Genomic DNA, 25,170 nt, shown 5'->3' with positions numbered 1-25,170 from the left:
TGGACTCTGAAGATAATGACACTGTTTCATGAACCTTCATCGACACATCACTACCATCTAGTGGACTCTGAAGATAATGACACTGTTTCATGAAGCTTCATCGACACATCACTACCATCTAGTGGACTCTGAAGATAATGACACTGTTTCATGAAGCTTCATCGAGACATCACTACCATCTAGTGGACTCTGGAGATAATGACAATGTTTCATGAACCTTCATCGACACATCACTACCATCCAGTGGACTCTGAAGATAATGACACTGTTTCATGAACCTTCATCGACACATCACTACCATCTAGTGGACTCTGAAGATAATGACACTGTTTCATGAAGCTTCATCGACACATCACTACCATCTAGTGGACTCTGAAGATAATGACACTGTTTCATGAAGCTTCATCAACACATCACTACCATCTAGTGGACTCTGAAGATAATGACACTGTTTCATGAAGCTTCATCAACACATCACTACCATCCAGTGGACTCTGAAGATAATGACACTGTTTCATGAACCTTCATCGACACATCACTACCATCTAGTGGACTCTGAAGATAATGACACTGTTTCATGAAGCTTCATCGACACATCACTACCATCTAGTGGACTCTGAAGATAATGACACTGTTTCATGAAGCTTCATCGAGACATCACTACCATCTAGTGGACTCTGGAGATAATGACACTGTTTCATGAACCTTCATCGACCCATCACTACCATCCAGTGGACTCTGAAGATAATGACACTGTTTCATGAACCTTCATCGACACATCACTACCATCTAGTGGACTCTGAAGATAATGACACTGTTTCATGAAGCTTCATCGACACATCACTACCATCTAGTGGACTCTGAAGATAATGACACTGTTTCATGAAGCTTCATCGACACATCACTACCATCTAGTGGACTCTGAAGATAATGACACTGTTTCATGAAGCTTCATCAACACTTCACTACCATCTAGTGGACTCTGAAGATAATGACACTGTTTCATGAAGCTTCATCAACACATCACTACCATCCAGTGGACTCTGAAGATAATGACACTGTTTCATGAACCTCCATCAACACATCACTACCATCCAGTGGACTCTGAAGATAATGACACTGTTTCATGAACCTTCATCAACACATCACTACCATCCAGTGGACTCTGAAGATAATGACACTGTTTCATGAAGCTTCATCAACACATCACTACCATCTAGTGGACTCTGAAGATAATGACACTGTTTCATGAAGCTTCATCAACACATCACTACCATCTAGTGGACTCTGAAGATAATGACACTGTTTCATGAAGCTTCATCGACACATCACTACCATCTAGTGGACTCTGAAGATAATGACACTGTTTCATGAAGCTTCATCAACACATCACTACCATCTAGTGGACTCTAAAGATAATGACACTGTTTCACGAAGCTTCATCAACACATCACTACCATCTAGTGGACTCTGGAGATAATGACACTGTTTCATGAACCTTCATCGACACATCACTCCCATCCCTCCCCCGTCTTTCCTTCCTTCTCTCTCCCTCCGTTCTCTCTCTCTCTCTCTCTCTCTCTCTCTCTCTCTCTCTCTTACATAACCTCCACACAATGTGTGATTGAGGCGCTGACGTGCTACTGTACTGATGACTATTATTCATGTTGACAGACTGAACTGTAATGATGATGACAGTGTTGGACGGAGGAAGGATGATCGTTAACCTCATGTCGTCATTCAGACAAAGTTTCTCTGGAGAAACTTTCTCACAACACTTTCTTAGAACCCCCTGGTTATGACAAAGTTATTATTCGTGTCATCAGGAATCATCGATTAAGTTCAGTTCGACCTAGTTATCGGAATGAAATTGGCCCTTAAAACTCGATCGTCCCGACAGAACCGGGTCTTCTCATGCACGACTAAAAAAAAACTTGCTTGCGCAACAACAACAATAGCGACACAGAGTGACCACTGTTTGGCTCTTTCTGTCGGCGAATGAAAGCGAAAAAACAAACAAAATCAATACCCGGCAGTTCCCGTGAGCGACGCAGCAATTTTATCAACAGATTTTTCAATTTTCCAATGTTTCCACCTTTTGTCCCGAACAGTCATTGTTTGATAAGAGATCGACGAGATGTGTGTTCAAGAAAGGAAGGCAAACAATACAGTGGGAACAAAAAATGGGTTTGAAAAAAAAAAGATGAGATTCGACTAAACATGGTTTTGTTGTTGAAAAAAGGGTCAAAATATATGATATTTTATCTCATCCCGACATAATCGACTGTGTTACGACATGAATAACACGCCTTGAAAAGATTCATGGTTCAGTAGAGAGTAGTTTGTAATATATAACTGTATGTGTGTAGTAGTTCACACAAAGATGCCACACAGGTTGTGTAGGTGTGTGTTTGTGTGTACAGTGAGTACTTCACAACCACCAGGACTGAGAGGACTTTGATACATGTCTCTTGTATTGATTAATACTCTCTGAAAGGTGTTTTGTTTGGACAAGAAATGGTATTTTCTCTGAAATATCATCAGTCTGTGACTCTGTGTCACGTCAAGACGATTGTTTTGGTCGAGAATTAATCCTGTAAACGAGTGAAAAAAATCAGTAAAAACAAACTTTTGTTGCGGTTTTTATTCTCTATAAAGTTGAGTAACGTGTTGAGAAGTTATACTGGAAGATATTTGTTGATTTTGTTTCAATAAATATATATTTTTTAAAAAACAACTTTTAAAAATAGATCTAGATTTTTTTTTTAATCCCAGAAATAAGTTGCGAAACCAAGAAAATGTACTTCCAACGCGCTTCCGATATCTTAGCGTTTCGATCTTTCGTTTAATTGCGAAGTCAACAAAAAACTTTTATCTTTTATTTTCCATTAAGAGACTCTTCTATCAATTCCTTCACATCCCTCTAGTTCAAAATAAAACCATTTTTTTTAGCTTACAAACCATTTTATTTGCCTCAGTAAATACATATCGCACTCGTTAGCATAGAAGCTAACGCTAACGCTAATATACCAGCAAATGAATAGTTTTAAGTCTCAACGAGGCGCTAACTTTTCTCTGGTCAACATCCCGATAAAAACAGACATTTTAAGTCACTAATCATCAGGTTATAAGCAACGACACGTTCATCCTCCATCTTGAATGTTTGCGTATATGTCGCAGCGTAGCTTGGATTCTGATTGGCTAACACTTCGCAAATCTTGCCCCGTAGACACTTCCTGTCTGTTATTCTGGCTCTTCGTTTGTTCGGAAGGCGAACAAAAATTCTCGGAAGGAATCTATCGGTGAATTAACGGCTAAGAAACGAACACGATCTGTTCGGCTAAAGAATGTACGACGGCGAGATGGAACTTTTACATTCCTCAAAAGTGAACTAGTTCACTCGCACATGTTTTACATTCTTATTCGACAGAGACGGAATATTTCAGAAATACTATGTTGATGGAAACTGTTGAAAATGGAGTTTATTGATTTATTATCGTTAGCATCATTGGGACACAGAATGCTAATATAGTCTTTAGGTATTTAAGAGTCTTTATTCTTTAAAAACAACTTAAAAACGTTTTTTTCACTTAATTAAAAAAACAACTGAAAAACGTTTTTCACTTTATTAAAAACAACTTAAAAACGTTTTTCTCTTGATTAAAAAACAACTTAAAAAAGTTGTTCACTTAATGATAAAACAACTTAAATAAACTTCACTTAATAAAAAACAACAACTGAAAAACTTTTTACACTTCATTAAAAACCACTTTAAATCGTTTTACACAAAACAGTTATTTTAACTTTTACTTAACTACACAACTATTTTCACTTCAATAAAAGACATCCTCAATACATGTTTTTTAATAAAATTGAAAAACAAATACATTTTTTTTATTCAATTCAATGGCTTTAATTAAAAAGAAATTGACTTCGAAACCATTTTTACTTACAATATAAAAACGACTTTAAAACTTTTTTCACTTAAATCCAAAAACAACTTCAACATTTGTCTCTTTGATTACAAAAAACAGCAATGAATAAATAGACTTTAATAGTATTACCTGTTAAAATACATTTATTCTTAATTAAAAACATATAATAAAATATATCATCGACTTAATCTCTTCTTTTTCCACCATCGATGTTTCTTTCGCGGCAGAAAACGTTTCACTAAGACTCTGCATGTTTGAATCTGCCGTTCGCTCTGGGCTGAACCAACATATATAAGTTGAATAAGACGAACTACAAATCTGTGCCTCGAGCTCTTCCCTCCTGCCTCGACCTGCAGCAGGTGAACCTTCACACAGTCCAGAACCATTACGTTCATTCATCTATGAAGCTCCAACTAGAGGATCGAGTGTCAGTTTTCAGAAGCACTTCGACATAAATCATAAGAGACGCTAAAGAACGACGGGAAGAAAAAACAGACTCCGCCCACTTATGGTCAAATACAATGATGAGAAAAATGTTTTGTCGCTTATCAAGATGGTGCCGCACGATAGATCGGAAAAATAGCGATATCACGATATCGGCACGTGCCATATGCATCGAAAACATGTGTGATAATTTATCATTATATTAAGCATTTATAAATGTGCACTTCGACCAATAAGTGTCACGTTCTGTAAAGTTGTCAATTTGTACTTCTATGTCTCGTTGTTGTTTACGTCTCCGTCCGTCTGTGAACTTTGCGACGCAGCTTGCTAGGCTCGGTTGCTATGGCGACACGTCTTGGCTCAGTATATCCACAGAAGTATTACTAACTTCTGATCTAGTCAAACACTAGTGATCCAGTCACTCGTCTCTTTCAACCTCCTTTGTTAAAGCAACATATTGTAAGAACTTTTCATCTCGTCTCAGTTGTTTTCTTAGAAGATCGTGAACTTCCAAACAAACCTGTCCGTCTTCACCGTATGCTAACGAGCTAAGTTGTTAGCGTCATTTATAAAGTGTAATGTGTGCGTCTTCACCGTATGCTAACGAGCTAAGTTGTTAGCGTCGTTTATAAAGTGTTATGTGTGCGTGTGCAAGGAGGTGGATTTATTATTGATTTGGTGATATCACGACGCGCCGGCGGCTCCTCTCTGATGTCGCTCAGTTTTCGCGGGAAACACATTCAAGTCCCGCGAGACTGAAGCGTAATAAGTGATGTTTTTGCACGAGGCTAAATTTTTAGGTGAAAAATATATCGCATTAATATCGATATCGCAATTCAAGACACCATTACCGATTATCGCACTTATTTTCAATATCGTGAAGCCCAAGTGGGGACGAAATAACACGACTAAACGTGCTCAACAAAAATATGAACTAAGCTTATATTGTTTACTTTGACTAAAATGAGCAGAGAAATTCTTTAATTTTGTATGAAAATACATCAAATACAGTTTCCGAGTGATGAGTTTCGTAATAAGGGACTAGCTGTGGTGCATTCAAGAGCATGGGACAAATTAAATTATTAGAAAAAAATATAAAAACATTGTTAAAATCATTATCAGTTTTTTAAAAACAAGTCCCAAAAAGGGTTTAATTTTTGTAAAGCAAAAGAGGCACGGGCCAGTATGGTGCATTCACTAACGTAGGACTGGCTATGGTGCCTTCAAGAGCATGGGACAAATTAAATTATCAGAAAAAGAAATTGAAAACTTTGTTTTACTATTATCGTTAATTAAAACCATATTTGAAATTCTTGTGTAAACATGACATTTACTGAGTGTTTACTTGTTTCTTTTTGTTTAAACTAACAACAAATACACACACACAAGTACAAGCGTGGTGCGTTCAATGACAAAGAAACGTCTATGGTGCATTTAATAGTGTAGGACAAATTAAATTCTCAGGAAAAAAATAAATAATATATTGCGTTGATTAAAACAAGAATCAAAATATTTTGAAAAAAAACCCAACAACAATACACAATCTCTGCATCTGAGTGACGAGTGTGGTGCGTTCAATAACGTAGGACCGACTATGGTGCATTCAAGACCTTGGACTAGTTAGATTCAAGAGAAACATTTTGCCTAAATCATTTTTCGTTGGTTCAAACATGACGAGAAATTGTTTAATCTTGTTTTAAAACACAAAAAATACTGGTGTGTTCAATAACGTAGGAGATAAATGGTGCATTCAAGACCATGGGAAAAAATACAGTTCTCAGGCTAAAGAAATAATAATCAGGTAAATCAACACATTTTGCAAACTACCGCCAACTTTTTTTTAAAATTAAATTTACAATCAAGTATTAAAACTACAAACATATAAACTAGATATCGAACAGAATTATAGGAACTACATTTGAAAAGATAGAAAACTACAAATAAATCGTGAAAATATACATTATAGTGATAATTTTTTCACCTTTTATTCTATTTTTCACGTTTTTTCTCGATCAAATGTTGCGTAAAATAGTTTAAGCTTCTGCAAAAATACTTTCTCTTAACACATACTGGTGAAATGAACTTCAGACTAACAAACAAGTTTTGGTACTTCTGACTGTGTAGTTTGGCAGACGTTCCTTGCAACGTGAGATGTTTTCGTGACAGCTGTCACTCCCAGAACCTCACGGAGCCACGAAGGCAAATAGTAGCTTCTATCAAACTTAAAAACAATTTTAAAATAAATTAATAATTTCAACTTCTTTATGCTGGCACTTTATTTTTATTTAATTTAAATATTTATATGATATTACAATATTGTTAAAATATTATTATATTTGATTTATCTATTTGTATTTTTTGCTTTTGTTGATGTTGTTTTATGAGTATTTCTGTTTGAAAATGAAAAATAATACAAATAAAATCAAATATATAAAACACATTATGCCATAGTAAAAGTTTTGTAACATTTATTTTAACATAAATTCTTAATTCCATCTTAAAATGTGATAGAAAAGCTCTTTATTTCCTAAACACATTTTTTATGGAAAAAATATATATGAAATACTAGTAATAAAATTGTTAGATAAGACATTTAAAATCAACCAGTTTATCAGTATTTTTTATTGTTTATCAGTATTTTATATTTATCCATCTATTGTATTTTTATATTATTTATTATTTATCAGTTTTATTATGGATATTTTGTATTACTTATTAATTGCTTATCAGTATTGTTTTATATTCTTTTTTATATTACTGATCAGTATTATTTTGTAATATTTTGTGTTATTTATTTATTGTTTATCAGTATTATATATATATCCATCTATTGTATTTTTTACATAATTTATTATTATCAGTTTATTTATTGTTTATTAGTACCATTTTATATTATTTATTTATTGTTTATTAATTGTTTATCAGTATTATTTTGTATATTATATTATATATTTCGCAGCAGATTTGTGACAGTGGAACACGTGTGACCCCTGAGTTTAGGGGCCGTCAACAAACATGAAAAGCCCCGAAAAGCCAAACAAACCAACAGTGAAGAAGGAGGTCCTCATTAGAGCCTGTTAAGCAGAGAAGCTCAGTGGAGCAGCAGAGGCTCCTGTCACGTCTCGGGGCCCGAAAGGTTCGGAGCCGACGAGCCCAGAAGGTTTGTGAGGCTCCATGTGTTTCCATGTGTTTTCAGCTCAGCAGTGTTTGACGCTTTAATCTTATCAGGACAAGAACCAGCGCAGGTGCGACGCAGAAACAAAGTCAAATAAAAAGAGCAGGAAGAACAAGAGATGATTTTTATTTCCTCAAGTCACCTCAAGTCACCTCACGGGATTTCAACCAGCAACTGTAGATGTCACTCAAACTGAAAACTTTCTGTTTCACCATCATTTAGGAGAGTTTTTTATTATTTATTATTGTTTGTATGTATTATATTATAATACAATGTTTGTATTCTTCTTTTATTGCTACTATTCTAGGAGTTATTGTAGATTTATTTGATTTTTTTTTTTTTCGAAAAATGTTTTTTTTTACTTCAACTCATATTTATGTTTTACCAAATTTACTATAAAGTGTTTCTACTAAGAATTATTGGATTTTTTTACTTACAATTAACACCCAAATATTTAAGGTGTGTTCATTTTTGTGTTGCAATTAAACTTCCGGCCTTTAGATGGCAGCAGTCATTACATCCTCTGTCGCTAAACGAACAATTAAATCCTGCAAAACTGAGGATGAGAGGATACAGTGATGACTCAGGACGAGAGGATACAGTGAGTCCAGCAGCTTTTAAAGCTGATGTTTGGACATATTTTGGTTTGAAAACAAATGAAAGCAGTTACGACTTCGTCAAGAGTCATGTGGTCTGTAAATACTACAACACCAGAGTCAAGTACTGGAGAATACTACACATATATACTTGTTACTACACTATCACAACACCAGAGTCAAGTACTCGACAATACTACACATATATCCTTGTTACTAGCATATCACAACACCAGAGTCAAGTACTCGACAATACTACACATATATCCTTGTTACTACACTATCACAACACCAGAGTCAAGTACTGGAGAATACTACACATATATACTTGTTACTACACTATCACAACACCAGAGTCAAGTACTCGACAATACTACACATATATCCTTGTTACTACACTATCACAACACCAGAGTCAAGTACTGGACAATACCACAAATATGTCCTTGTTACTACACTATCACAACACCAGAGTCAAGTACTGGACAATACTACACATATATACTTGTTACTACACTATCACACCACCAGAGTCAAGTACTGGACAATACTACACATATATACTTGTTACTACACTATCACAACACCAGAGACAAGTACTTGCCTATACTACAAATATATCCTTGTCCCTATAGTATCACAGTACATCATTATCGGTGATCCTGTAACTTGATATGTATTTGTGATACATTCTTGCGAATACACAAACCTTCTTTATATACAATACAATAGTTAATAGCTACATTTAAAAAAAAAACACAGATTCTTCATTGAGTTGCTCTACTTTTTTTTTAGCATACATTGACTTGTCCCACGCTCTTGAATGCACCTTAACTGGTCCTACACTATTGAACGCACCACACTTGCAACAGTGTCAGAGAAAACTTGTCGTCGCCATCTTTTAAATCCAGTCTTTTCCTCACATGATGATAATTGTTCATGAAAATATCTTTCAATATTTATCTAACACGGAGGTTACTAGTTAAAACTTTCCTTTATTTGTTTAATCACTTTTTTTTAAAATATTTTATCGACTTAATATTTAAATATGATTTAAACTGCTTTAAAAAAATGTTTTAACCAACAAATTCAAAAGAAAAAACGTTTGAGTTATTCATAAATACTTCTGATTAAAGATCTTCACTCTCTTTCAAGCGACACTCCTTCCTAAAAAATGAGCAAAGCTCGGATCGATTGCTTCTGTCTGCCCCTCCCCGGGCAAACAACCTCTTGGCACCTGTCGCACGTGAACAACGGAGCCTCAGTCGGTACCTGGGAAACCAGATAACATCCGTGGTTGAAGGGCTCGCGGTGCTGTCGGCTCGGTCAACAAAAGCACCTTCACCTCCCCCTCGACTCCCCCCTCGACTCCCCCCTCGACTCCCCCTCGACTCCCCCCTCGACTCCCCCCTGGACTCCCCCTCGACTCCCCCCTCGACTCCCCCTCGACTCCCCCCTCGACTCCCCCTCGACTCCCCCCTCGACTCCCCCCTGGACTCCCCCTCGACTCCCCCCTCGACTCCCCCTCGACTCCCCCCTCGACTCCCCCTCGACTCCCCCCTCGACTCCCCCCTGGACTCCCCCCTCGACTCCCCCTCGACTCCCCCTCGACTCCCCCCTCGACTCCCCCTCGACTCCCCCTCGACTCGCCCCTGGACTCCCCCTCGACTCCCCCCTCGACTCCCCCTCGACTCCCCCCTGGACTCCCCCTCGACTCCCCCCTGGACTCCCCCCTCGACTCCCCCCTCGACTCCCCCTCGACTCCCCCTCGACTCCCCCCTGGACTCCCCCTCGACTCCCCCCTCGACTCCCCCTCGACTCCCCCCTGGACTCCCCCTCGACTCCCCCCTCGACTCCCCCCTGGACTCCCCCTCGACTCCCCCTCGACTCCCCCACAACCCTCCCTCCTCTCACATCCACCACAGTGAAAAACTTGTTTTCGATTCAAACTATTTGGATCGAGCGACATCGACGAAATCCTCGTAAACGTTTGACAAAAGTCGCCTCTTGCAGGAGGTGAACCCGAGCACCTGTACAGGTGTGTCTCGGCAGGTAAATCCCCCTAAAAGCCAAACGTCTAATGACTGTGGGCTGTAAGTAGATCTGCTCGTCCTCTATTATCCCGAGCAGCTTCCCAGACACACCCGTCTTCTCGGGGGTGACGGGGGAGGGAGCCGTCCTCGAGTAGATTTAAAATAAATGTTGTTTTTTTTTAAATGTGTCTTTATAAACCAGTTATTGATATATTGGTGTCATCGGAATATAACATGGTTTAATTATTTATTTATTTTTTATTACTTTTAGCGTTTTAAATAATGACATTTTTCAATTTAAATGTTGTTTTTTAAGTATTTAATTATTATTCTTAAATAATTTCTATTTCGAATATATATATATTTTGAATATATATATATTTTTAATAATTCAATTAATAATGTACTTAGTTCATTCTAATTTGTTATTTTTTTTTACACATAAAGTTTCATAATCTTATTCTAATCTTTTAAAAATTCAATTTCTAAAATTCAATTCCATTCAAATAAATGTTGGTATTTTGTAACTATTTATTAAAATATTTTCGATTGAAAAAAAAACAAACTTTCTTTACTTTAATCATAAGAAGAAACTACTTAACATTTGTTTTAACCTAACAAAAGAAAATATCGAAAAGGTTTTGATTCTTAAAATTATTTTCATAAATTTAATTTAACACATTTTTACACATAGGGTTTCATAATCTAATTTCAATTATTAATTATTATGTTTTCCAAATTCAATATTTTTTTATTTGTGTCCTTTTAAATTCAGTATAAATAGTCGGTATAACAGTTTCACCAGACAGTACTAACAGACCACCGAGCTACTTGATCAAACTCTCAGCCAATCATGTGACAGCAGATGATCACGTGACACAGTAGAAGCTCAGAATCAAGCATAGCTCGATATTCTTTTGGTTTTATCTGGTGGAATTCAATACAAAAACATTCATTTTTTTATATTGTAGTCAAAATACTACAAATTTTAAAAAGTATATATTTTTAAACTATTTTGGAATTATTGGAATTAATATATAAAACTATATCTTTAAAAAACATATTATTGTCTTGTTTTGAATTAAAAAAAAGAAATTAAAAGAAGAAGTTGAAGAAACTCAATGTATTAATTATTTAATTTATTATTAAAAAAACGGGATTTTAAAAAACTACAAAAATTTCAGTCCATAAAATTAGTTTCAACACTTGCAATATTACATTTAACCATAAATATTCTGATGTCACTGATATACTTGTTACTGTTATACCAGCATTTGATATTCAATTTAAAATAATGTTAGGAAAAAATACTGCAATTAGAAAATTCATTGTTTTAATTAATGTAATTAGAATATATATATATATATATATATATATATATATATATATATATATATATATATATATAATATAAAAAATGCGTTTTTAAAATATTAAAAAATATATATTATTATTATTTTAAAGAAGACAAACTTCCAAAGTATAAATTATTGAATTTAATTATCAATTAGACACATTTTTAAACGTCATATTTAAATATTTAATTAAAAATACAATTATCTGATGTTTTTTAATGTAAAATAATAAAGAAAAATGTGACTCTCCTCCAGAAATCTCAGTGTATATAAATTTCAGTATTAATTATTTACTTAAATGACAAAATAGACACATTTTTAAACGTCATATTTAAATATTTAATTAAAAATTCAATTATCTGATGTTTTTTAATGTAAAATAAAAAAGAAAAATGTGACTCTTCTCCAGAAATCTCAGTGTATATACATTTCAGTATTAATTATTTACTCAAATGACAAAATAGACACATTTTTAAACGTCATATTTAAATATTTAATTAAAAATTCAATTATCTGATGTTTTTTAATGTAAAATAATAAAGAAAAATGTGACTCTCCTCCAGAAATCTCAGTGTATATAAATGTCAGTATAGATTATTTACTTAAATGACAAAATAGACACATTTTTAAACGTCATATTTAAATATTTAATTAAAAATTCAATTATCTGATGTTTTTTTTCCTTGTTTTTTAATGTAAAATACTACATAAAAATGCGCCTCTCCTCCAGATAAAACATTAATTCCGAGCACGACTCGAGGATCGATTTCATTTTCAAATCAAGTTCCTGTTGAACGAGTCTCTGGATCATCACCTGTGGCGGGTCACGTGTCTGCGCCCATGTGGCCCAGAAGAAACGTTCACGCACACCTTCCTGCGCTCGAATGCAAATACAGCGACACTCCCTTCTCTCTTTCACACACACGCACGCGCACACACGCACGCGCACACACACCCTCCAAAAAAAAAAAAAAAAACGTCCCCCGCTCACCTGCGTGATGACGACCTTGAAGTGGTTCCTCTTGAGCAGGTGACTGTGGTTGGACTCCAGCTTCTTCACCTGGACGCCCTGCTTGTCCAGGCGCTCCTTGACCTCCTTCAGGTGCGCGCTCACCTTGCGGGACCTCTCCAGCAGCTTGCTGACGCTGTTGGACGTGCCCAGGTGGTGCTTGGACAGGCGCGTCACGTCGCCCTGCACCGTGCGCACGGCGCCCTCCAGGTCGGACTGCCGCTGCTCCATGCGCGTCTGGTTCTCCTGGACCGCCTCCATCATGTTCACCAGCTTGTCCAGCAGAGCCACGACGGTGATGGCGCTCACCTGGCCGCGGTCCACGGGGCTCCCGGGGGCCACCGCGCCCGCCGGTGCCGCGGCCCCGGAGCTCGTCGGGCTCTTCAGACCCAGGCGGGACAGGGTGCCGGTCGGGGTGGGCGACGAGGGCGCGGAGGCCGGGCTGAAGCTGGGGATGAGCAGCTCCTGGTTCTCCGGGGTGCTGGTGCTGGCGGGTCGGACCGGAGCCGTTTCTTCTTCCATGGTGCGTTCAAGTGCTGCTGGGGAAAAAAAAAAGTTGCTGCCACTGGATCTGACGAGAGGAAGTTTTGGGGAAAGTTGAGGACTCGAGCTCTCGCACGTCCACGCCCCTCGCACGCACACGCGCACACACACACACTCACGCAGTGAACTTTCAAAACACCGCCCCTGAGAGCCGCGGGGAGGGGCCCCGTTGCCATGGTGACCCGCGGGGCGAGCCCTGTGTGCGGATACTTTTCAACCTTCCGTGTGTTTGTGTGTCAGTGAGGTGAGGCTGGTGTGTACCTCGCTACTGTTTCTTTATATATGTTTATAGTGTAGTATGTATACTAAGAATTATATTATTTATAGTATTTATTATTTATAGTTCTAAAAAAAAAAAAGGGAATTTACCTAAAAAACTACTTCAAAACTATTTTCAATTGAAAAAAAAGTTTTTCTCTTTAATCAAATTAAACTACTTAACATTTGTTTTCACCAAAGAAAGAAAAATACATCAAAACGATGTATATATCTTAAACTGCACTTTTTTACATTAAAAAACTACTAAACTAAAAATACTTTTAATATTATTATTTAATATTAAATAATACATTATAACTATTTTCACTTCGATAAAAAAAACGCCCTCAATACTTATTTTACATTTAATTTAAAATTACCTTTTTAATTAAATCACTTTAGTTAAAAATTTGACTTCGCAACAGTTTTCACTTTATTATAAAAACCTCTTTACAACATTTTTACACTTTAATATAAAGAAGAATTAGTTTTCACTTAAAAACATCAAGATGATTTTTACTTCTTAAAATTATTTCATTTTTATTTTCACTCCAATAAAAATATGAAATCAAAACACTATTTTTACTTCAACATAAAAACGACTTTAAAAATGTTCTCACTTTAATAAAAAAAACAATAAATAAATAAACTTTAATATTATTTCCTCCTAACATTTATTTCTATATCATTAAAAACATATTTTTCAAATTGAAGCAACTTGTATTGTAAGTTTTTTTAATGAAAATATTTTTCCAAACACCTCCCCTGACAGGAAGTGGGGGGGGGTTGCCATGGTGACCTGTGGGTCTAGTTTTTCAGCGAGACCTTCCGTGTGATTGTGTGTCAGTGAGCGAGAGTTGTTGTTTTTACCAGACATGTGTTGTCAAAGTAACTCACTGTAAGTGTGTCACTGCACAGCAGGTGGTTTCAAGAGTCAGACACCAGGGGGCGCATTCATGAAGTCAGATGTTTGTGTTTGTCACATTCCTTTAAACACATTGTTATGATTCCTCGAGTCTGACATCAGAAAAACAAAATGGCATTTATGCTCATGACTTGTTTATTTTAACCATTTCAACAAAGTTCATTTGAAATAAAATAATTAAATTTTTCTATTTACAATTAACATGCAAATATTCACAACATTTGTTCATTTTTGTGTAGCAGTTAAACAATTAAAGACGCTAGCCATTCTGCAGTCCGTAGCCAAATGAACAATGAAATCCTGCGAAGTCCCGGTAACAACTGAGGACGAGAGGATACAGTGACACTTTCCACCTTAAACGGCTGCCATCTTACATGCGGCCCTTTGACTGTATTTACGCGGCCCTCGTAATGTCAAAGTTTGATCATGTTTAAATGGTTCTAATGCATTAACAAATGTATTTTGTATTTATTATTAATTCACATTTTCACACTTATTTACTAATGTGTAGTTTTTCGAGTATATATTAATACCTCAAAATATATTTTTTTTTAAGTTTTTTTTGAAAAAAAGTAATCTATACAAGAATTCAATAGCAGCTTATTTATCTTAATAAAAGTCACGGCCTAATGACTCTCGTCCTTTTTTTTAGGGATTTTCTCGTCTTTCTTTTTGCTTGACGGCCCCTAACAACATTCACAGAATTGAATGTGGCCCTTGAAGAATTATAATTGCTCACCCTTGGTCTAGAGCTACGTCACTAAACTGAAGCTACGTCACTGACGTCTTCGCAGTAAACACTACCGATGTAAACACTAATTTTACCACAAAAACAACACAACAACAGTAATAACACAATGAAACACAACTTAATAACTTGTTTCAATTGGTGAAAAGTGTTGTCAAGTGTCGATGATAGTGTTTCAACGACTGGTTACAATCAGTGTTAAATAGTAGTAGAAGAAGAAGCTGACGAGTCATTTCCTGTTAGTGTGTAGCAGCAGAGTTTGATTTAAGACAGTACTACACTGTAAGTGTGTAGCAGCAGAGTTTGATTTGAGACAGTACTACACTGTAAGTGTGTAGCAGCAGAGTTTGATTTGAGACAGTACTACACTGTAAGTGTGTAGCAGCAGAGTTTGATTTGAGACAGTACTACACTGTAAGTGTGTAGCAGCAGAGTTTGATTTGAGACAGTACTACACTGTAAGTGTGTAGCAGCAGAGTTTGATTTGAGACAGTACTACACTGTAAGTGTGTAGCAGCAGAGTTTGATTTAAGACAGTACTACACTGTAAGTGTGTAGCAGCAGAGTTTGATTTGAGACAGTACTACACTGTAAGTGTGTAGCAGCAGAGTTTGATTTAAGACAGTACTACACTGTAAGTGTGTAGCAGCAGAGTTTGATTTAAGACAGTACTACACTGTAAGTGTGTAGCAGCAGAGTTTGATTTGAGACAGTACTACACTGTAAGTGTGTAGCAGCAGAGTTTGATTTGAGACAGTACTACACTGTAAGTGTGTAGCAGCAGAGTTTGATTTGAGACAGTACTACACTGTAAGTGTGTAGCAGCAGAGTTTGATTTAAGACAGTACTACACTGTAAGTGTGTAGCAGCAGAGTTTGATTTGAGACAGTACTACACTGTAAGTGTGTAGCAGCAGAGTTTGATTTGAGACAGTACTACACTGTAAGTGTGTAGCAGCAGAGTTTGATTTGAGACAGTACTACACTGTAAGTGTGTAGCAGCAGAGTTTGATTTGAGACAGTACTACACTGTAAGTGTGTAGCAGCAGAGTTTGATTTAAGACAGTACTACACTGTAAGTGTGTAGCAGCAGAGTTTGATTTGAGACAGTACTACACTGTAAGTGTGTAGCAGCAGAGTTTGATTTAAGACAGTACTACACTGTTGACATTTGAGCACTGCACAAGTAAGTGCACTGTCTTACAGTGTACTGTAAAGCAGTGCACTTAGAGAAGTACGAGATTTGAGACACAGCACAGGAAAACATTTCCCAGTGTTAAGAAACTAGCATCAAAACTTGGAAGCTTCACTTTGTTGTGTTTTGACTCGTGATCGTGTCATAAAAACATATTTTAAAAACCATTTAAAAGTTGTTTATATAACTATATATACTGTATGTTACGTTCTCTGGCAGAATTGTTCAGTTTTGTCCGCATCTATTGACCCTTTTTCCACAGGAACACATTTTCAAATGAACCCTAAACATAAGTATCTGGACGACGACACACTGAGGCTCAGACTCATAAAGAAAGTTACAGACAAAATACAACTCTTTCCTCTCTTTCTCTCTTTCCTCTCTTTCCTCTCATTCCTCTCGTTCCTCTCTTCCTCTCTTCCTCTCTCCTCTCTTTCCTCTCTTCCTCTCTTCCTCTCTCGCTCTCTTTCCTCTCTTTCCTCTCGTTCCTCTCGTTCCTCTCTTTCCTCTCGTTCCTCTCTTTCCTCTCTGTCCTCTCTTTCCTCTCGTTCCTCTTTTTCCTCTCTTTCCTCTCTTTCCTCTCGTTCCTCTCGTTCCTCTCTTTCCTCTCTGTCCTCTCTTCCCTCTCTTCCCTCTCTTTCCTCTCTATCCTCTCTTCCCTCTCTTCCCTCTCTTTCCTCTCTTCCCTCTCTTTCCTCTCTTTCCTTTCTTTCCTCTCTTTCCTCTATTTCCTCTCTTCCTCTCTTCCCTCTCTTCCCTCTCTTTCCTCTCTTTCCTTTCTTTCCTCTCTTTCCTCTCTTCCCTCTCTTTCCTCTCTTCCTCTCTTTCCTCTCTTTCCTCTCGTTCCTCTCGTTCCTCTCGTTCCTCTCTTCCTCTCTTCCTCTCTCGCTCTCTTTCCTCTCTTTCCTCTCTTTCCTTTATTTCCTCTCTTTCCTCTCGTCCCTCTCTTTCCTCTCTTCCTCTCTTTCCTCTCTTTCCTCTCGTTCCTCTCTTCCTCTCTTCCTCTCTTTCCTCTCTTTCCTCTCTTTCCTCTCTTCCCTCTCTTTCCTCTCTTTCCTTTCTTTCCTCTCTTTCCTCTCTTTCCTCTCTTCCTCTCTTTCCTCTCTTCCTCTCTCGCTCTCTTTCCTCTCTTTCCTCTTTTCATCTCTTTCCTCTCGTTCCTCTCTTTCCTCTCTTCCCTCTCTTCCCTCTCTTTCCTCTCTTCCCTCTCTTCCCTCTCTTTCCTCTCTTTCCTCTCTTCCCTCTCTTTCCTCTCTTTCCTCTCTTCCCTCTCTTCCTCTCTTCCTCTCTCGCCTCTCGCTCCATGTCATGCCATCAGGACACGGACGTGGAAATCCCTGTTTCAACAATGAGCTCATCTGTGTCCGGGCATCACCGGCCCCTGAGCCCTCCGGGCCCCGAGCCCTCGGCAGGCATTGAAAAGCTTGTCCTAGATTTCCCCTCCAGCAGCTCCAGGACCTCAGGAGCTCCAGGTCGTCACGTGGACTTGTTGCTCATGTTCACCACTTCATTTGTCTCGGTTCCTGTTACTCTGGTGAAGCTTCAGCGATCACGGAGGTCTTTGTTTTCCACTTTTAATTTGGTCGTTAATGTATTTATTCTAGGGCAGGATTCAGCATCACACTGACAGAACAACGTTCAGATAAATAAAGTGAAAATGATTTTATCATAAATCATCGAACGAGTCCGTTTTTCATTTAATTTCACTTGTTTAAAGGTTGTGTTATTTTTAGTAAACTTGACGTATCTGTGTTGGCTGAGAAGTAAAAACAAATCAACCAAGAAAATGAACAAACAAAACAAAACACACAATTAATAAAACAAACTACAAATTCACGAAACAAAACACAAACAATAATAAATCAAAAAAATGATCATAAGCAAACACAAAATCAATCAAACAAACTAAAAATTCACCACACAAAACACACAATCAGAAAAACAAACTAGAATTTCACAGAACAAAACACAAACAATAAAACTAACTAAGATTTTAAAAAAGAAAAAACACAATAAATGAAACAAACTAAGAATTCACGAAACAAAACACAAACAATAAAACAAACTAAGATTTCACATAAGAAAACACACAATCAAAAAACAAACTAAGAATTCACCAAACAAAGCAGACAATCAGTAAAACAAACTACAAAAATACACAAAACAAATCACACAATCAATAACACAAACTAAGAATCTATGAAACAAAACACAAACAATAAAACTAACTAAGATTTTAAATAAGAAAACACACAATCAAAAAACAAAATAAGAATTCACCAAACAAAGCAGACAATCAGTAAAACAAACTACATAAATACACAAAACAAATCACACAATCAATAACACAAACTAAGAATCTATGAAACAAAAAACAAACAATAAAACTAACTAAGATTTTAAATAAGAAAACACACAATCAAAAAACAAACTAAGAATTCACCAAACAAAGCAGACAATCAGTAAAACAAACTACAAAAATACACAAAACAAATCACACAATCAATAACACAAACTAAGAATCTATGAAACAAAAAACAAACAATAAAACTAACTAAGATTTTAAATAAGAAAACACACAATCAAAAAACAAACTAAGAATTCACCAAACAAAGCAGACAATCAGTAAAACAAACTACATAAATACACAAAACAAATCACACAATCAATAACACAAACTAAGAATCTATGAAACAAAACATAAACAATAAAACAAACTAAGATTTCACAAAAGAAAACAAACAATCAATAACACAAATTAAGAATTCACATAACAAAACACACTATAAATAAAACAAACAACAAATTCACAAAACAAAACACACAATTAAGACAACACAGCTCAGTGATTCTTGCTACACAAACCATTGTTCTTGATTTCTCCACATCTGTTCATGAAGGACACTTGTGTGTTTACTGCCAGCACTCCCACAGCTCATACAGAGTTTGATGGAGAACTCTAAATGTAGTTGTGTTTGTCTGAATGGTTGTGCGTCTCTTGTGCGTCCATGACTTGTCACGTGTTCAGAGTGTCCTATACATCTCGCCCCGGGTAGCTGGGAACGGCTCCAGCTGTGGGAATCAGCTGTATAAGTAACTACAGATGATGCAAGGGAGTCAAAAAAAAAGATAGTATGTTTTCTGTCCATTTTTTGGTGAAAATTATTTGTGTAAAATCAAATATTTGATCAACGGATTATCATCCAGAAAAAAGACTCGAGGCTTGTTTGTTTCTGCGAGAGTCGACAGGTTTCAAATGTAGTCCTCATGCCTTTAGTGCAGGGGGGTAATCTCTCCTCAGGGGCCACATTATAAACAAAGGCTGTTACAAGGGACCGTCAAACCAAAAGAAGGAAGGGACTAATAAACAATTTTATAAGATGGGAACATTTTAAGGTAAAAAAAAAGAAAATGAATAAAAGGACATTTAAGGCAAAAAATAGGATACAAATATATTAAAACAAAGATCTTAAGAAAAATAAAAATACATGATAAATAAAAGACATTAAGACCACCGGTAAATAAATGTGGAAATTTTTGTGTTATTTAAAAATATCATATAATATCACTACGAGAAAAAAGATATTCAAACAAAGATCATCAGGAAAATAATAGAAATAACAATATTAATGGATTTTAAACATTTCCAAAGGGACAGTTTTATAATATTATTTTAAGTTCATGGGGGCCGCATGGATGGAGTCAGGGGGCCGCGGGGGCCGCACTTTTCCCAGGTCTGCTTTAGGTTCTGGTCATGATTCTTATGGAAATAATTATAGCTATAAAGCAATAAAGTGGTCTTCTTAAAGTCTTCTTAAAGTCTTCTTAAAGTCTTCTTAAGACCTCGGGGCCTCACATGGTGGCCCCTCAGAATTTGAAATTACTGTGGAATTTCCTCTTTTTAGGAGAAGTTTGAGTGTTTCTTGTTGACAAGATGAAGTGTGAGAACTATAGATGGATCACTGCAGAATCCTGTCCAAGTATTCTGGGATGGTCCGACTCGGGGAGAGACCTCTGAGGGGGCGGACATGAAGGACTTTGGTGTCACTGTTAGGGTAATGTCGGGTCCTCCCTTTACCGGGCCCTGAATGAAGGATGGATGGAATGTTTGAAGTGACTCCAACCAGATGTTACTTCAGCTTTATCTTCTCTGTCAACTTTCACAACATCAACTACAGACCAGATGTTTCTACTACAACCATATCCTGGTAGATCTTCATGATTTCAGGTCTTCAACAGCCAAAAACCCGACGTGTTTTTCTAGCAGGTTCTTCAGAGATTCCTCAAGAAAACTAGCACCTGGACTTCAGGTTCCTTAGCTTTCTTCAAAGCTAACGGGGTCAACACAAACGTCTCCTCTTCTTCTGAGGGTTTCCACAGAAACCGGCTTCAAAGTGTGACCCCATCACTTCCAACTCTCACGCTAACATCCTGTCGTCCGAGCAGCTGCTGCCTTTTCCTCGATGCTTTTCCGCCTCAGTCCGTGTTCTCGTCTTCCTGGATCTTCTGCTACATGTTGCATATGTTCCGAGGGTTCGTGCTCCGTGTCAGCACTCCCTGTGTACTTTCCAGGCCTGTTTCCTGTTACGACAGGCTGTCAAAACAAAAGCTGTCTGTCAATCAAATGAAAACAGTTGGTTGTAATGGACGCCCCCTACTGGTCGTCAGTTAGAAATGCATCTTACAACGGGGGGCGTAGAACCCAATCACACAAGCGGCAAAATCTTTTAATGGTCGAGGTCACGAGTCAAACTAAATCCATGCGTAAAATAAATTTTGAATTATAATTATGAATCGATAACACAAACTAAGAATTCACGAAATAAAACATAAAACAAACTAAGATTTTACAAAAGAAAACACACAATCAATAACGCAAACTAAGAATTTACAAAACACAGAATCAATAAAACTAAAATAACATAACAGTTTAACTTTTATCTATAAATAATCTGTTTCTTAATTTATCTTAAACACTGACATCTTTATAAGACTACTGGGTTATTTGCTGGGTAGGTTTGCTAACTATTTTGACCCATCAGATTTGAGTTGACGATTTTGGCGGGAAAATGTAGCGTAGCATTGCTAATACTTGACAACCAGGAAAGGTGAGATAAAACCAAAACAACGTTTAAAAAATAAATATTTCTGCTCTTACTAAAACATTTCTGCTTCCCGCCAAACTGACTCTAGGAATCGGATGATCTTCGTTGGCTCAATTTTTGCTTTATGTTTCTTCACATTCTCTTAAATTATGGTCATAAATATTATAATATGATAGAACGTATTTTCCTTTATGGTTTTCCTTGTCATGTCTTGTCTCGTGATTTTATTTTGAAACTTTTTTTTAAAAGCTCCACGGCGCCTGTTGCTCAAACAGAAGCTGCCGCTCGTCACTTAATCACCACCTCGGCAGCAGAGCTTAAAGCCACCTCTCCTGCAGCAACAGGCGCCGGATTATAATCGTCTCCTCCCTGTTATGTACGTTCTCTATTCTCTTTCTCTCTGTGGATTACATTTTTCTTCTTCTTAGTATTTTTGTCCTCCTTTTGCCTGAGCCTACTTTTTTGTCGTTTTTTTCCAGCCTGTGTGTTTTTTTTCTATTCACCGAGTTTTTTAGTTTTTTCAGTCACCTTGAGTTTTTGTTCTCCGGTTGTTTATTCAGACTGTGATATGGAAACTTGAACTTGTTTTGTGTAACTATTGTGAACCCTTTTGATTCATTCAGTTTTTTTGTCTGTTGTTAGCATCCTCATTGGGTCCAGCTCTACCTCAGATGCCTAGTAGAACATCAGAACTTGAACCTGCTGACGGATGTTAGCATACACACTGTTAGCATTCACAAAGTTAGCATTAGCACCGAGAGAGACGTCTTTTATTTTCCTGATTTTGTGACGATAGATATAATCCATTCACCTTTTCTTTCCATAGTATTGATTCGGTCCCTTTCGATCACAGCGCTAGGTTAGCATTTTTAACCAATTTGGGTGACTTTTGATTCAACAGTTCTAAGAATGTAGCATTTACATGTTTAGAAAGATCGACTTTATTAAACCCTCTGGAAATCTCCTTCGGATAATTGGGTTTCCAGTTCCCAGTAGATGATAGTTTCATGAAAACAAAAACAAGAACAAAGTGCAAAGGATGACAAAGTGCAAATATAAAGAACAAACAAAGATTAAAGGAAATAACATTGTTTATGTTTTTTTGTGAACCGATCTTAAACGTATGTTTAACAAGGTAACCGCTGCTCGACGAGGCGCTAACATCATCCGATCGTTGATCCACACAAACATGTCGCTGCAGGTCGACCGGACTGAACCAGAATCCTATCCTGGCACGAGTCGCTTCTCAAACTCAGGTCCACGGCGAGGATGAGGGCGAGAAGGAGGGCGAGAAGGAGGGCGAGAAGGAGGGCGAGAAGGAGGGCGAGGATGAGGGCGAGGAGGAGGGCGAGGATGAGGGCGAGGATGAGGGCGAGGATGAGGGCGAGGATGAGGGCGAGGATGAGGGCGAGGATGAGGGCGAGGATGAGGGCGAGAAGGAGGGCGAGGATGAGGGCGAGAAGGAGGGCGAGGATGAGGGCGAGAAGGAGGGCGAGGATGAGGGCGAGAAGGAGGGCGAGGATGAGGGCGAGGATGAGGGCGAGGAGGAGGGCGAGGATGAGGGCGAGAAGGAGGGCGAGGATGAGGGCGAGAAGGAGGGCGAGAAGGAGGGCGAGGAGGAGGGCGAGGATGAGGGCGAGGATGAGGGCGAGAAGGAGGGCGAGGATGAGGGCGAGAAGGAGGGCGAGAAGGAGGGCGAGGATGAGGGCGAGGAGGAGGGCGAGGATGAGGGCGAGAAGGAGGGCGAGGATGAGGGCGAGAAGGAGGGCGAGGATGAGGGCGAGGATGAGGGCGAGGAGGAGGGCGAGGATGAGGGCGAGAAGGAGGGCGAGGATGAGGGCGAGGATGAGGGCGAGGAGGAGGGCGAGGATGAGGGCGAGAAGGAGGGCGAGGATGAGGGCGAGGATGAGGGCGAGGATGAGGGCGAGAAGGAGGGCGAGAAAGAGGGCGAGGATGAGGGCGAGGATGAGGGCGAGGATGAGGGCGAGGATGAGGGCGGCGCCACAAACCGCCTGCCCGTTGTCGAGGAACGAGTTTTGCTTTTTCAAATGTTTGAAAGGAATCTCATGCAGAGACGGATTAAGAGCTACATACCAGCAAAGACTTGTTACTATTATTCCCTTTTAAAGAAGTGAAGGTTTGACTTTTGAAGCCTCGCTTCATTTAGAATTTAGTCGTGAAAACCTGTTGCATGAAAGAAACGTGAAACATTCTTCTGTCAACCTTTTTATAGAAGTATCTGTGCAGTTACTCGAAGTACCAAAACATTCGGGATAAGGTTTCGAAACAGACAAATTGTGAGCTTAACTTAAGAAGTGACATTTAAGGAAAGTACCTGCGTCATCCTTTACTCTGTTTTCAGTGAAGAACGATGGCTACAGAAGACAAAAGTTGAAACTTCATATCTATAAAGATATTGAGAAGCAACCATAGCACAAGCTAACTGTTAGCATGTGGCTACGATGCGGTTAAACAACCATAATCAGTTCATCATTTGAAAAGTTCAAACATTCACCGCTCCAAGAATTAACTAATAATGAGTTCATAGTTCTTTTTATTATTATTATTATTATTATTATTGCCAAAGTCCATATATAAACAAAGTCGGCAATTATTATATTTGTTTTATCAATACACATATGATCCTCGTCATATCAGAAACAATTTAACATTCATTGTCAGAATTTTGTAAACAAGGCAATAATTTTTTGTTTTGTTGACGGAATACAGTATATTTTTTAAAGAATTAAATAAGTTAATAACTTAGATTATTTACTTAGAAAATGATGTCACAACAAGATCTGGATCCTATAATCCATGTGTTTGTGTAGTTTAAACTATAGTAAAAGTTTGCTTCAATTCTGAGCCGCTCTAGTAGAAGAACTCACATTTCTCCTTCAAACTCTTCACTGGCCGCTCTAGTAGAAGAACTCACATTTCTCCTTCAAACTCTTCACTGGCTGCTCTAGTAGAAGAACTCACATTTCTCCTTCAAACTCTTCACTGGCTGCTCTAGTAGAAGAACTCACATTTCTCCTTCAAACTCTTCACTGGCTGCTCTAGTAGAAGAACTCACATTTCTCCTTCAAACTCTTCACTGGCCGCTCTAGTAGAAGAACTCACATTTCTCCTTCAAACTCTTCACTGGCTGCTCTAGTAGAAGAACTCACATTTCTCCTTCAAACTCTTCACTGGCTGCTCTAGTAGAAGAACTCACATTTCTGCTTCAAACTCTTCACTGGCTGCTCTAGTAGAAGAACTCACATTTCTCCTTCAAACTCTTCACTGGCTGCTCTAGTAGAAGAACTCACATTTCTGCTTCAAACTCTTCACTGGCTGCTCTAGTAGAAGAACTCACATTTCTCCTTCAAACTCTTCACTGGCCGCTCTAGTAGAAGAACTCACATTTCTCCTTCAAACTCTTCACTGGCCGCTCTAGTAGAAGAACTCACATTTCTCCTTCAAACTCTTCACTGGCTGCTCTAGTAGAAGAACTCACATTTCTCCTTCAAACTCTTCACTGGCCGCTCTAGTAGAAGAACTCACATTTCTCCTTCAAACTCTTCACTGGCTGCTCTAGTAGAAGAACTCACATTTCTCCTTCAAACTCTTCACTGGCTGCTCTAGTAGAAGAACTCACATTTCTCCTTCAAACTCTTCACTGGCCGCTCTAGTAGAAGAACTCACATTTCTCCTTCAAACTCTTCACTGGCTGCCAGTTTCTTTCAGGATCATTTTAAAATTCTGGTTCTTACTTTCAGATCTATTCATGGTCAGACCTTCCATCAGTGATCTGATCCAGACTTACACCCCAGCTCGGGCTCTGAGGTCTTCTCTCTCAATTTTCTTG

At 38.0% G+C, this 25,170-nt stretch overlaps 1 protein-coding gene across 1 annotated transcript in view; it reads right to left on the bottom strand.

The window, feature by feature from the left end:
• The window catches only part of LOC148068072 (caveolae-associated protein 2-like), a 28,942-nt gene extending 15,783 nt beyond the window's left edge, over positions 1 to 13,159 (bottom strand). The window contains exon 1 of the mRNA XM_087804299.1: positions 12,530 to 13,159. Coding sequence (XP_087660425.1) covers positions 12,530 to 13,069 — 540 coding nt within the window. The 5' untranslated portion in view covers positions 13,070 to 13,159. The remainder of the gene's footprint in view (positions 1 to 12,529) is intronic.
• Positions 13,160 to 25,170: the final 12,011 nt, after the last annotated feature.

This window comes from Callionymus lyra, chromosome 12, assembly GCF_982586985.1.
Source record: "Callionymus lyra chromosome 12, fCalLyr1.hap1.1, whole genome shotgun sequence".
In the NCBI taxonomy this organism is placed as follows: Eukaryota; Metazoa; Chordata; class Actinopteri; order Syngnathiformes; family Callionymidae; genus Callionymus; species Callionymus lyra.
Note: the sequence above shows the minus strand (reverse complement) of the source record. Positions and strands in the feature narration are given on the sequence as shown.